At 35.7% G+C, this 14913-nt stretch overlaps 1 protein-coding gene across 2 annotated transcripts in view; it reads right to left on the bottom strand.

Annotated features, from left to right (window-relative positions):
* DENND4C (DENN domain containing 4C) overlaps positions 1 to 14913 on the bottom strand; it is a 106087-nt gene that overhangs the window by 18290 nt on the left and 72884 nt on the right. For both annotated transcript variants that reach the window (XM_020289340.2, XM_076008773.1), the window contains 6 exons: positions 11719 to 11841; positions 10693 to 10839; positions 5803 to 6971; positions 3275 to 3446; positions 1903 to 2012; positions 1421 to 1596 (listed from right to left, as the gene is read on the bottom strand). In XM_020289340.2, coding sequence (XP_020144929.2) covers positions 1421 to 1596; positions 1903 to 2012; positions 3275 to 3446; positions 5803 to 6971; positions 10693 to 10839; positions 11719 to 11841 — 1897 coding nt within the window. The remainder of the gene's footprint in view (positions 1 to 1420; positions 1597 to 1902; positions 2013 to 3274; positions 3447 to 5802; positions 6972 to 10692; positions 10840 to 11718; positions 11842 to 14913) is intronic.

Raw genomic sequence — 14913 nt, 5'->3', positions numbered from 1 at the left:
GCCTAAGAAAAAGAAAAAAAAATAAAAATAAAAAATAAAGGATATAAAATAAGATCTGAAAAATATGTAGAGACATACTATACTCATAGATAAGATAATATTGAAAAAGTCAGCTTTTTCCCAATTAGTCTATAAACCTAATGCAATCTCAATGAAAACTCCAGCTAGATTTTTTTTTTAAGAAACTCAAACTTATTCTAAAAATTTACAGGAAAGAATGAACAGAGAAAAAAAAAATTACAGAGAGGGAACTGACCCTACTAACCAGATGTAATATAAACACTGAGTAATAAAAATATGGTATTAACAAAAACAACAAGAAAAAGCAAAACTAGAGTAAGGTATACATGGGAATTGACAGATGATAAAGATATCACCACATATCAATGAGGAAAGGATAGGTGATTTAGTACATGATATTGGGATAATTGGTTTGTTATTTAGAGAAAAATAAAAGCTGGATTTCTACCATCATACATAAAAGTAGACACCAGATGGATTAAGGACCTACATATCAAAAGTAAAATGTAAAGAAAAATGTTCAGGCCGGGCGCAGTGGCTCATGCCTGTAATCCTAGCACTCTGGGAGGCTGAGGCAGGAGGACTGCTCGAGGTCAGGAGTTCAAAACCAGCCTGAGCAAGAGTGAGACCCTGTCTCTACTATAAATAGAAAGAAATTAATTGGCCAACTAATATATATAGAAAAAACTAGCCGGGCATGGTGGTACATGCCTGTAGTTCCAGCTACTCTGGAGGCTGAGGCAGTAGGATTGCTTGAGCCCAGAAGTTTGAGGTTGCTGTGAGCTAGGCTGACGCCAGGGCACTCACTCTAGCCTGGGCAACAAAGCGAGAGACTCTGTCTCAAAAAAAAAAAACATAGCTAAAGGCAGACAAGAAGATTAAGTTCATTTGCTCCATAAAACAAATAGAATAGTAAGCATAATTACTTAGGTCAGCATACAGTTATCAAACTCTCAATTACTTAACGTCTGATTATAGACTAGCTAGTCTCCTTTCTATTGCCTAGAATTTGGCTGTTTCACTGTCCAAAGCACTATCAGAAAGTGAAAGTGACAGCAAGTTAAGAGAAAAATTGAAGTATTTTTTTTTCCTTTTTTCTTCTAGAATACATAATTAAGGTTGCAGAGGAAGGAGGCTTGAAATAATGCCTACTATTAATTTTTGAATTATCTATAAGTAAAGTTTAGTTCTAAGCATTAACAACTACTGATAATCCACTTTACGTAAAATGGAAAAGTAGTCTCCTACATTACTAGTATTTTCTATTCAAATCCTGAAGGTGAAGGGTAGAAAGGAAAGGCATGCCTGGAGCATACCATGAATATTTCACTCTTCCTCTAGGAGTCATATCTTTTGTGGGGGCACTTACCTCTTGAGGGAGAGCTTTTATAATACTAACCTTGCAGAGCCTCTCAAGTCTTTAAATTCTATATTGAGAAGAGGCAAGAAGTTGCTTTTACAGAACGGACAGGTTGTATTCAAATTTGAATCATCTGCCGTCCATCCAGCCATAATTTCTTCATCATAAACTAAAGCTCCACAAGCTCTACACTGCGAACAACTTGACATCAAAACCTAAGAACAGAAAAACGCAGACATGGAGAATCCTACGGTCAAAATTAACCTTAACAGGCCATACTCTTGAGATAAGCATAAGATTTTACTATTCTATTGGTCAGATTTGGAATTAACAGTCCTATTATTCTACAGGTAAGCTACCAGTTCATTGTCTTACTTACATAAGACATCAAGCAAATTCAACAAAATGACTTATTTTATTATTCTGTCTATGAAGGTATCATAGACTCCTGTTAAATGCCATTCTGAAATTACAAGTATGTTTACAGCCACTCTATCATGGGCAGAATACAGAACTTTTACCTCCATTGCACAGTTCTGATAGATGCTAGACATGCTGGTATTTTGAGAAGAACCATGGTCTGATTTATCAATGTCTTGCCCTTTCATGCCTCTTGGAAGTGGAGCTTCACCTGGAGAGGAATAAGCATCATAACACTTCATGTAGGAAATGTCCTTATTCTTTGGAAATGCATGCCAAAGTATTTAGAAGGAAAGCACCATGAAGTCTGCAATTTTTTTTTCAAATGGTTCAGTATAAAAATGTATGTGTACATAGATATAAAGTTAACAATAGTTTAATAAATATAGGTGGAGAATATGATTGTTCATTATGCAATTCCTTCAACTTTTCAGGACATTTGAAATTTTTCATACTAAGAAGTTGAAAAAAAGGGACAGAATCCAATTTTTGAGAGTAACACAGAGCTAAGAAATTTCAATGAAACAACCCAAGAATTCTCAAACTCTATTATACATCTGATTCACCCAGCAAGATGGTTAAAAATACACATTCCCAAGGCCCCATACACAAATTCAGTCTCAGAAGTTTTAGACTAAGGCTTGGACATCTGTGTGTGTGTGTGTGTATATATATATATATATATTTTTTTTTTTTTTTTACAGAGTCTCATTTTGTTGCCCTGGCTAGAATGAATGGCATGGTGTCAGCCTAGCTCACAGCAACCTCAAACTCCTGGGCTCAAGTGATCCTCCTGCCTCAGCCTCCCCAGTAGCTGGGACTACAGGCATGAGCCACCATGCCCGGCTAATTTGTATATATTTTTAAACAAATTTCCCAGACAATTCTGATGCATGCATAAGTTTAAGAACTAATGATGGCCGGGCGCGGTGGCTCACGCCTGTAATCCTAGCACTCTGGGAGGCCGAAGCAGGAGGATCACTCAAGGTCAGGAGTTCAAAACCAGCCTGAGCAAGAGTGAGACCCCATCTCTACTAAGAATAGAAAGAAATTAATTGGCCAACTAAAAATATATAGAAAAAATTAGCTGGGCATGGTGGCACATGCCTGTACTCCCAGCTACTCGGGAGGCTGAGGCAGAAGGATCGCTTGAGCCCAGGAGTTTGAGGTTGCTGTGAGCTAGGCTGATGCCACAGCACTCTAGCCTGGGCAACAGAGTAAGACTCTGTTCCCCCCCCCCCAAAAAAGAACTAATGATATAATCCACAAATATAAACAACTAAAAATAAACACAGTAGGTGATTATAGTACTTATAGATTGTATAAAATCTGAGTAGATAGTAAGGTATAGCTATTATAGCTATTATTAAAAATCTATCAGATCATCTCAACAAATGGAGCTTATTGGGGGAGAGTTATAGGCATCTAAATTAAAACACGCAAAGACAAATAAAGGACAATTCTTCCCCATACCTATTGAATAATGCAGTTTTCCTACATCTCCACTGCTGCTGCTACTGCCAAGACTTGTATTGCTCTGGGTGAGTTCGCTGGGGACCGAGATACTTGTGTTAGGCGATATAGTCTCCCCCAACATATGGTCTTCTAGGCCAGCAGGGAAGCTGTAATCTCTATTAGATTCCTCCTTTAATTAAAAAGAATAAAACTCCACATACATAAATAATGCCTTCTCCAATGGGAATATACTCACTCTAACCTTTTCAAAATTAAACTCTATAATCCTTAGCCAAATTATCCCCAAATTTTTCAAAACCATGAAATCTTCTCACTATTATTTGGAACTTCCCTTCCATACTCTAAGACATCCAAGCCATAACCTACAATACTTTAAGAAAGATTGTACTGTGCTCTAAGTGTATGCTTGGGGTCTGGGTGTCTCTCAATATTCAATATTATGAAATAAAGGAACTTTATTTGTCTATTGTATTAAGTCTATTATAAAATAAAGGACTCACTGTCTCTAATGGAATCAGAGATCCCAGTGCAAGTAGAGTAGGGACTTTCGAGTCAGACAGCCAGATTAGGTAGGTATGTGACCTTATAGAAATTAATCCTCTAAGTTTTAATTATATCATGTAAAAACATGAGTAATATGAGTCCTTTCAAATAAAGTTACTGTGAGAATTTCAGCTGAGAATCTGATTGTTCAGAATAACAAATATCAATATTAGAGGCATAAGATATGAATAAAGTTCCAAAAAACAATGTAGTTCTTAACTACTCTAAGTGACTGTTGAAGCTTTAGTTTACACAGAAAATATTTCGATAATTTTCATGTAACTTATTTTTATGTCATTACATTTCGTATTTAGTATTAATAAATCCCCTACTACTTAAACACTCAAAATGCTTTTAAATCTTACATTGATAAATTCCTTTGAGCTATTTTTACACATATACCTAATTATTTTCTTAGATTAAATTCTGGATAAAAGTTATAAACATTTTATACACTTATTATTCATTCCTTCCCTTGCAAATATTTATTTGCCTTATGCCAGGCACTGCTACTAGTGCCAGCGCTATAGAAATAACGAGAAAACACAAGATCCACAACTACTTGGAATTTACAATGTCATACATTCCAAGTACAAATAACTTGAAAGTATTTTTGTTTTTAATTTAACATTGTTACATAAAATTTCAAAAAATAAAAGGATTTACCCTGTTGGGTTTTTTTAAATCATAATACCAGGTTAAGACATTTTGGAAGATATTTTATTTTGCCTTTCCTTAACTGATCTTGTAAGCTCTTTAAATGGAAAATACAGTTTGTCTTAAAACACTCAATACTGTACTTTTATTTCAGTTAACATTTTGCCTATAGAATGATGTTTTCCTTCAAATGGTATACAAGTCTTATTTATCCAATTTCTTTTCCCATGTCTCTAATTCCTATTTAGACCTTTAACAATTTGAAATTAATTATATGACCTTGAAAACATCTGCTGTTTTAAGCTTCCTTGTTTTTTCACATCACTCTCTCAAATATACCCTTGTGGCCACTTTACTGCTTTGACTAACCTCAAATTTCAAATTTATCCTTTAAACCCCAATTTAGATATCACCTGCTTTGCTTTTTCTAGACAGCCCCCTCTTAGTATATTGCTCTTTGTATCTTCTCCTAAGACATTGCTTCTAAGGTGAGATCGTGGACTCCAGAACCAACCTCTCTGACTTCAAATCTTAGATCTACCTACCACTCACCGGTTATGTGATATTGGAAAGCTAATGTACCTCTCTGAACCTCATAAATCATCTATAAAATTAGTATAACATAATACCATCCTCATTGGGTTGCTATGAAAATTAAACAAATATATGTGTATACATATTCATATATAAAAACAGATATATAGCTTATAACAGTATCTAGAATATAATGTTACAATAGTAGCAAACATTAAAGATATTTTCTACTAGATTAAAGTACTCAAATACTATGTAATTCTTTGAACATAAGATGAGATTTTAGTTAACTTATATGTAAAATAAATAAGCAAAATGTCCCCTTCTATTTTCATAAAAAGATCTAATGATTAACTCTACTTATAATGATTTTTTAAAGACTGAATAATTTTTGTCATGCAGTATGAAATATGTGGATTAAGCTACAGATTGATTTCATATATATTAAGGAGATAAGTAAAAATTGTTAAAAAGTAAAGTGCTATGCAAATATAATATGGAGTTATTAACTTCAAATACTAATCATTAATACTTTTAAAGAAATAAACTTAATATTTTAGTTTAGACTGATCTATAGAATTTATAAAGTGGTCCTGATATTCTATTTCTATATTATTAATTTCCTTACATATATGTTTCACATTATTTCAAGAAAGAAACCAAATATGTATAAAGTTTTAAAATATAAAAACAAAAGTTATTAGAAATCTCTAAATAATAATACATGTCTTTTTAAAAGATACTACAAATTTTCCAATATTGGATAGACTACACACATAAAACTCTCTTACCTCATCATCTGAGTAGTTGTAGGCAGATGTCACAGCTCCCCACATCTTAGTGGCTACTGTTGCTGCTTGTTTCACACCAGATTTTAGGACATCCATCTTGGGCCCTGAGAGTATACTCTCCAGCTTTAGCCCTGACAAAGAATTTACTACAGAACCCAGTGAGCCATGTGGTGAAGAACGCACTAGCGCTGACAAAGAAGTGGAACGTTCTTTATGAGTCCGAGAAGGAGTTTGCGGCTTGAAACGCCCAGTAAAAGTTTTAGACTTGGACATGGCAGGGGAGCTCTTTTCACTTTCAGGATTTTCCGGCGCTGGTAGACCGGGCTCTAAAGGCAGGCTTGAACTCCTCTCTAAAGGGTGAATAAGCATGGTGGTAGTGCCAGACTCTCTGTTTCCCTCTCTGTGTAATTCCATACTGGAAGATTTACTACCCAGGGGACTTTTTAGGTTCATATAGCTTTCGATTTCATCAGCCAGATTACGTGCAATTACTGGAGAAAATACCTTATCTTCAGAATCAGGAGTTTTTTCTCCTGTACATTCAGTGGCTAAAATCGACAAAGGATCTAGTCCAGTTTCAACATCTTCCCTCTCAACAGCTTTAGCAACACCATATAAACTACTTCTCTTATTCATCAGATCTTTGGGTCCTATTTTTAAGTCTTTTGGCTGATTACTGTTACTATCACTTTGTAGACTATCACATGCATTTTCTGATGCTGTGATTTTAGCTACATCATCATCAACCACAGGCTCTAGAAGCTCCTGGCTTTCCTCAAGCATCTCTAGCACTGGAGATGATCTGTGCTCAGGATCCCAACTGCTTTCAGACACACGAGTCCGACTATCAGCTAGGTGACAGCTAACACTCTCAAAACTATGGGTTCTTGTGACACGAAGTGGAGAGGTCTTAGGACACATCAACGCTGCTGTGAGAATCCTGGCATCTGCTCCCATCATGATAGCCATTTCACTTGAATTCAAATCCAAACTGCTCTTCTTAAGCAACATTCCTGCTCGACTTTCAGAACTAAAACTGCAACTCCTCTCTGGAAAATGCTTTTGTCTTTTTTCTCCTCTATCACCATTCTTCTTGAGATTAGGAACTTCTCCAAAAACTGCATCTTCAACTGGATCTTGCATAGAAAATAGCACATTTGATGTACTACCTAAACGAGACAGAAAAATATTAACAGTGAATCTCTATTTTCCAATCTAAAAAATAGATATGGGATCTTGATATGTTGCCCTGACTGGCCTCAAACTCCAGGGCACAAATGATCCTCTCGCCTCATACTCCCAAGAAGGTGGGACTACAGGAACATGCCACTATGCCTGGCTTCAATGTAACTTTTATTAAAATGTTTACTGTTTTCCTTACTATGAAAGTGACATATAATCAGAGTAAAAAATTCAGAACATTTAGAAGATATAAAGATAAAAGGTATATACAGAAAAAAGAACCAAAACGGCTATTCAAATCTGCCTCCCAGAGATAACATTTTTATTATTTTTTTATTCTAATTGTAGATGAGGTAAAGAGATAACATTTTAATGCATAACCTGCCTTTCATCTTCTATGTATATATACACCTATAAGGAAAGAGTTCATGGCGTGACCCCATTTTTACTAAAAATAGAAATTAATTTGCCAACTAAAAATATACAGATTAGACATGAGGGTCTTGTGTAAAAAAAATAAAAATAAATAAAAATATATAGAAAAAATTAGCCGGGCTTGGTGGTGCATGCCTGTAGTCCCAGCTACTCGGGAGGCAGAGGCAGAGGATTGTCTGAGCCCAGGAGTTTGCAGTTACTGTGAGCAAGGCTGACACCAGGGCACTCTAGCCCGAGCAACAGAGAGAGACTCTGTCTCAAAAAAAAAAAAAGTCTTACATTCAATTTAAGAAATACATTGAGGTTAAAAGCAGACTTAAAAAAATAATCTCTTCTACCTTACCTTTTATATATTCAGTTCAACAAACACTTGCCTGGAATCTACTCTACGGGAATTCCTACTAGCACCCACTATGTGAGGTGCTAGGAATACAATGGTAAATAAAACAGATGTGATCTCAGCCCTCACAGGGGTCTTATTTGACCAACTAGAGCAAAAATATGCTAGTGGCCTTAGGAACCTCCCCTATCTTTGTGGGAAGCAAGCAGTCTCTTACTCTTTGCTACCATGCAATTTTTTCCACTCAAATACCAAAAACTATTTCCTATTTGAATCTTTATTAGAACTTAAGTCTACCTGTTATGGTCTCGATTTTTGTGCCCCCTAAAATTCATGCATTAAAATCCTAACTCCAATACAATGGTATTAGGAGGTAGAGTCTTAGGTCATGAAGGTGAAGCCCTCAGGAGTGAGATTAGTGCTCTTATAAAAGAGACCCCAGAGACCTCTCTCCTTCTGCGTCATGTAAGCATACAATAGGAAGTCGGTAGTCTATAATCTGGAAGAAAGCCCTCACCAGAACCCACCATACTGAATCATACTAATCTTGGACTTTCTAGCCTCCAGAACTCTAATAAATAAATTTGTATTGTTTATAGTCACCCAGTCTATGGAATTCTGTTATAAAAGCAACCTGAATTGATGAAAACACCACCCGCTCATATTTAGGATTCTCATTTGTTTTGTAAAAAGCATAACGATCTGGGAGCTTTGAGGGAAAAAACTGTCTTTGATAAGTTTTTTTTTTTGAAACAGAGTCTTACTCTGTTGCCTGGGCTAGAGTGCTGTGGCGTCAGCCAAGCTCACAACAACCTCATAATCCTGGGCTCAAGCAATCCTCCTGCCTCAGCCTCCCGAGTAGCTGAAACTAGAGGCATACACCACCATGCCCATCTATTTTCTATGTATATTTTTAGTTATCCAGTTAATTTCTTTCTATTTTTTGTAGAGACGGAGTCTTGCTCTTGCTCAGTCTGGTCTTGAACTCCTGAGCTCAAACGATCCAGCCGCTTCGGCCTCTGGAATTACAGGCATGAGACACCACATGGGACCAAGATCTTTTTTTAAACTTCCAAATTGATTTCAATATTATTTTAATCTTTCCAACTAGTACTAATTACTAGTCATAATCATATCAACTAATCAGAACTACTGATAAGCATTTAGAGATATTTTTAAGGCTTTTAAGGGAATTAAACTAACCTATTTTACAACTCCAAAATTTGTACCTGCTTTAAAAACTATTCTCAGTGTTTGAGAAACAGTCTTTGCAAATATTAATTCTCATGGTATTTCTAGGAATTTAGGGGCAAATTTTATTCAATTTTAAAATGACTTTGCTTGATATACTGGCAAAATCCCCATTACCACCCCCTTCTTTCTTAATGGAATAAATTTTCCTATATCATGATGTGATATGAAAATAAGATGAGTAAAAAGGGAAGGAAACACACTAGTGCCCCCAGGCCATGTCTACTTCAGTACTCTGAGAGGGTTCTAAACCTTTGATCAAGAAACTCTGCCCTCCTCTCCCCTAACCACCCTACTATCAATGGGTTAGGAAAATTAGATCTACAATGTATATATCAATTCTTTTCTCAAAAAACCTTTAGACCCACCTCTTGAGTACTACCCCCAAAAAAGTAATGATCTTGGTATCAGCAGAAATACAAAGAGAAAAGACTTTAAAAATAGGGAGTACTTTTGCATTGATTTAAGAAGCTGAACAAATTAATTTCTGTAAACCCATCCAAGAGACAGATACATTTTCAGTTAAGACAGTAGACTTTAGAGAAGTGAATTGAAGATACCACTAACAAAGGGCAAAAGACACAGGACAATTTCACTGTCCTTTAAAATCATATACTTATCCTTGTTAGTATAGTGGTAAGCAAAAGAAAATAAAGCTATTTAAATGAAATTTATTTTCTTTAAATTTAGAAAAAAAATAAAATCATATACTTAGATGTATGCCTTATGGGTACTTGTGAGGCCTACAATATAACTGAAAGTAGTAAACTCAAATTCAAAGGAGTCATACACAGTTATTTCTTATAAATATTTAATCACAAACAAGAAGTGGTTCAGGCTATAACAAATAGCCTGAACAAACAAAGACCCACTGATGTATTTGTGTACAGTGGAAATCATATGAGTATTTTTCTTTCATTTCCCTTTGGTGATAGGAAATACCATGCACAAAGCCTCTGGGATTTGATCACTTCACTGCCTTTCTGTTATTGATGCATATAGGAGGCCCTACAGTATACTCATTATCTACAATGAGAAAGAGTGACCAGAGAACAGACACTACAGCAGGAAAAGGCATTCCAAATAACAAACACACAAAATACCCCTCCTTTTAAAAATTAAATACCTTTAAGTAACAACATTTTAAATTTTTTTAGTCCACTTATAGTCATTTCTGGCTCTTTGGCATGTACATTATAATTAAGTCAACAATTTAGTGTCATTAAATATACATAGGTGTCTGTGGAAGTGTATTTTATTCTGTATTCCTGCTTATATTAAAAAAAAAAAAAAAGGCCGGGCGCTGTGGCTCACGCCTGTAATCCTAGCTCTTGGGAGGCCGAGGCGGGCGGATTGCTCAAGGTCGGGAGTTCAAAACCAGCCTGAGCAAGAGCGAGACCCCGTCTCTACTATAAATAGAAAGAAATTAATTGGCCAACTGATATATATATAAAAAAAAAAAAAAATTAGCCGGGCATGGTGGCGCATGCCTGTAGTCCCAGCTACCCGGGAGGCTGAGGCAGAAGGATCACTTGAGCCCAGGAGTTTGAGGTTGCTGTGAGCTAGGCTGACGCCACGGCACTCACTCTAGCCTGGGCAACAAAGCGAGACTCTGTTTCAAAAAAAAAAAAAAAAAAAGAAGTGTATTTTAAATATTTAATAACCAATATGTAAAGACTCACCAGTGCTACTTTTCCTGCTGTTGATATCAAATATACCAGATGGAACTTTCACAATACTATTGCCCGACGCAGGAGCTTCACTAGGACTCTGAGGCTCTGAACTAGGTTGTGAATGTTTTGCCACAATAGAATAGACATCACATGCCTCTGGAAAAAAAATATTTGGATGTTATTCCTACTTTTTCTAATATTGAACAGATACCATATATTGATATTTATATACTATATGTATTTTTTCTCCAAATGGAGTGAATATCTATTTTATTATTGATTTATTATGTGTGGTTTACTCTATGCCATAATTGTCACCAATACTGACTGAAATAAATGCTTTGTTTTAGTGTTCAATAATCCTAAGGTACACGTTCTTGAGTGAATCAATTAAGCCTCTGGCCTTCAGTTCTCCTTCTCATCACTTGGCAAGTAGGAGAAGGGCTTGCTTCTGCATACCTCTGGAGGACAAAATAAGTAACATCATGAAAGAAACTGCACTTTCTTGAGGAGAATAAGAAGAACATCTTATTACCAAAATATTCTTCCATATTTCCACAAAATGATTACACTAACTAATTCATCTCTACCTTAATGAGGCCTATAAAAACCAGGAAAACCACACAGAATATTTCTAACCTACCAATGAAAAATATCCACTTAGATATTTGAAGGACTTTTAGTGAAAGAATATTTTATTTAAAAAAAGGAGCATTGAAATATAAGTTTTGATGACTTAAAGTTTAGTCCTGGTTCTGTCACAAAGTAGGTATGTATCTTTGGCAAATATAACCTTTTACTACAAAAGGTCATATTTTCCTGCAAAATTAAGGGCTGACCTACAAAGTCCCTAAAGGTCTCTTAAATTCTAAAATTCAGAGACTACCAAAATCTACCTTATATGATAATATACAATATCTTATTAGCCAGATCATACATTTTTGAAAATCACACCAAAAATTATCAAATAAGATACACTTTTATTTAATACAGGTATTTTTCTCTAAGTAAAGCTCATAAGTATCAGTACTTAACCTTCTTTTTGCAGTTTTGTTTTAGTTATCAATTCTCTTGCTACTTGTTCTTCAGGCACATGAATTTCTGCATCATCCCTTATAAGTTCGTCCTTAGACCCGTAGCCTTGGTCAGACTGACCACCTATTAAAAAGAATGCAGCCTTACATATAAATGTTTTCATATACTTGTAATTCATATGTAAAATATCAAAAGAAAATTCCACTGATCTACACAAACTTAGAGAAAGGGAACAAAAGAGCATACAAGGCACACAGAACATTTTAAAAACAATGACAAGCAGCAAAGAACAGTAGAAACAGGAACATCAAAGACTAAAGACCATTATACATTTTGAAGCATTGAATGTTAATTACCTTATATGTAAATCAAAGAGATTGGGACAGTATGTTCTGAAAAGTCTTCTCTGGAGATTGTCTATAGAATGCTACCTTTTGTGTAACAAAAAAAAGGGAAGAAATACACATATATCTCCTAATTTATGCAAAAAGAAATGCAAGAAAGATGAATCAGAAAACAGTAAAAATGATTACCTACCAGGGGTATGAGAAAATAGGATTGGAATAAAGGAGTAAACTTCTCTAATTATGGCTTATCATATTGTTTTTTTTTTTAAGGATGAAATAACATATATATTCAAAAAATTGAAACCAATAAAATGGGGATGGAGGGCTAAAATTGAATGCAAAGAGAAACAAAGGAAGCAAATTATATTGCATAAGAATAACATACCCACACTGAAAAGGTCATGTGAGAACTGATCCAAGTATTAATAATTTTTGAACACATTATTTTGAGTGTATACCCTAAGACGAAGGGTACCAGTCAAATCCTGAACTGCTTACTAGGTTTTTGGGTTTTTTTGCACAGGGGAATGGGTATAACAATTCTGGAATTATTTTCTGTGTACCAGTGTACATATTTTCTAGCTCTGCTTGCTTAAAAAAAAAAAAGTCTAGAAGTAATAACACCTTGGTAGCAGTGGGCATACACAGAGCCCAGAGCCTGGCTTCTATAATCTATTAAAAGTAACCTGGGATCCCTGAAGAAATGGCCGATTCCAGAGTTCAGGCAGGGAAGGCACAAGAATGAGCCAGGGATATTTTGTTGTGCCATAAAGGAAGTGCTCAAAAACATGACGGGGGCACATCTAAAGGACATAAAACCAACTTAAAAGAGCTCCCATTGGCCAACACTGGGATAACCTGAGGATCAAATAGGGACAGTAATGGATTATAATTCAATGAATAAAACAGGTATCCATGAGTCCATACCAAAAATAAATTCATAAGAAAAAAATGGAGAAGGGAAATTCTTCCATATACTGAAATGCCACCTTCTGGAATGGCAGAATGTAGAATGACTGATAGAGTTGGCAAAATCATTACTTTATAACCAACACAGTAAAGATCGGTTCAGGTAAGCAGCATCAATGTATGCCAAATTTAAAAGAAACAGGAAGTGTTAATCTGAGAAGGACATGACATCACTTATGTAGTACACCCGTGGACACATAACCTAATCACAATTATCAGACAAACTCAAATGAAGGAACATTCCATAAAATAACTAAAATGAACTCTTCAGAAAGGCTAAAGTCATGAAAGACAAAGAAAGGCTGAGGAATTGTATCAGGTTAAGGAGACTAAAGAGAAGGGGTCAAGGTATCACAAAGGACATTACCATAGCTGACAAAATTGGAATATAGACTATTAAGTAGTATATCAATGTTTTCCTAAATTTGGTAACTAAGCTGTGGTTATGTAAGAGAAAATATCACTGAAGTATTAAGAGGTAAAAGGGCAATATGTACAACCTGTGCACAATATTTAGGAAAAATAAATGATATGTGTATGCAAACAGAATGAAATGTGGGAAACTAAAAAGGAGTGAATCTAGACAAAAGATATTCAAGAGTTTTTTGTATTATTCTTGCAACTTTTTTATATGTTTGAAACTATTTTAAAATAGTTTTTCAAAGGGCTGTTTTGGCTTTAAAGTTCTATAATTTAAAATTGAAACTAAGACCAGTTACTAGAGCAATCAGTATAAAGATGTCAATCAAAGACACATAAAATATGTAGAATCTTCCACTTTCCGCCACTTAGACTTTGGTTTGCTATATAATAAAGGAATTATTTTTTTTTCGTTGTACACATTCCAGGGATGGTGAGAATAACAAAGGAATTAAAGGTCTATAAAATACGACTATTCAGAATGACTGGCTGGTGCAGTGGCTCACACCTGTAATCCTAGCACTCTGGGAGGCAGAGGCAAGAGGTCAGGAGTTTGAGACAAGCCAGAGCAAGAGCAAGACCTTGTCTCTACTAAAAAATAGAAAATATTAGCTGGGTGTGGTAGTGCACACCTGCAGTCCCTGCTACTACAGAGGCCTAGGCAGGAGTTACTGAGCCCAGGAGTTTGAGGTTGCTGTGACTTAGGCTGACACCACAGCACTTTAGCCCAAGTGACAGAGCAAGACTCTGTCTTTTAAAAAAAATTCATATAGAATGACTACTTCAGTCACTTTTTATTATATCCCAAAAAACCTGGTAAAGCAATATGGTGCCACGAAATGATCACTAGACTGGGAACTGGGTACATTCATTAAACCCAAATATGTCCTAACAGTTAAGTCACTTTGTATCAGGTACAAAGTGGAAAGATTCCATGAAATAATCCTTAATGAAATGAGCAACTTAAGTATCTGGGCTGGAAGACTTTCCAAAAGTATCAAATGATATCATCAGAAGCCCTACAGAGACACACAGTCACTGTAAATTCAATGTCTGAGATTCAGCCATTTGAAATGCAACAATTAATAGAAAGAAATAAATAGGCTGGAAATAGTAGCTCACACCTATAGTCCCAGTTACAAGGGAGGGTAAAGGGGGAGGACTGCCTGAGCCCAGGAGTTTGATGCTGCAGTGAGCTATGATTATGCCACTGCACTCCAGCCTGGGCAACAGACTGAGACTCCATCTCTTTTTCGTTTTTTGTGTTTTTTTTTTGAGACAGAGTCTCACTCTGTTGCCCAGGCTACAGGGAGTACGTGGCGTCAGTCTAGCTCACAGCAACCTCAATCTCCTGGGCTCAAGCAATCCTGCTGCCTCAGCCTTCCGAGTAGCTGGGACTATAGGCATGAACCACCATGCCAGGCTAATTTTTTTTGTATATATATATATATATATATAT

This window comes from Microcebus murinus, chromosome 12 (assembly GCF_040939455.1).
Source record: "Microcebus murinus isolate Inina chromosome 12, M.murinus_Inina_mat1.0, whole genome shotgun sequence".
Lineage (NCBI taxonomy): Eukaryota > Metazoa > Chordata > Mammalia > Primates > Cheirogaleidae > Microcebus > Microcebus murinus.
This window is presented reverse-complemented; position numbering and strand designations above follow the sequence as displayed.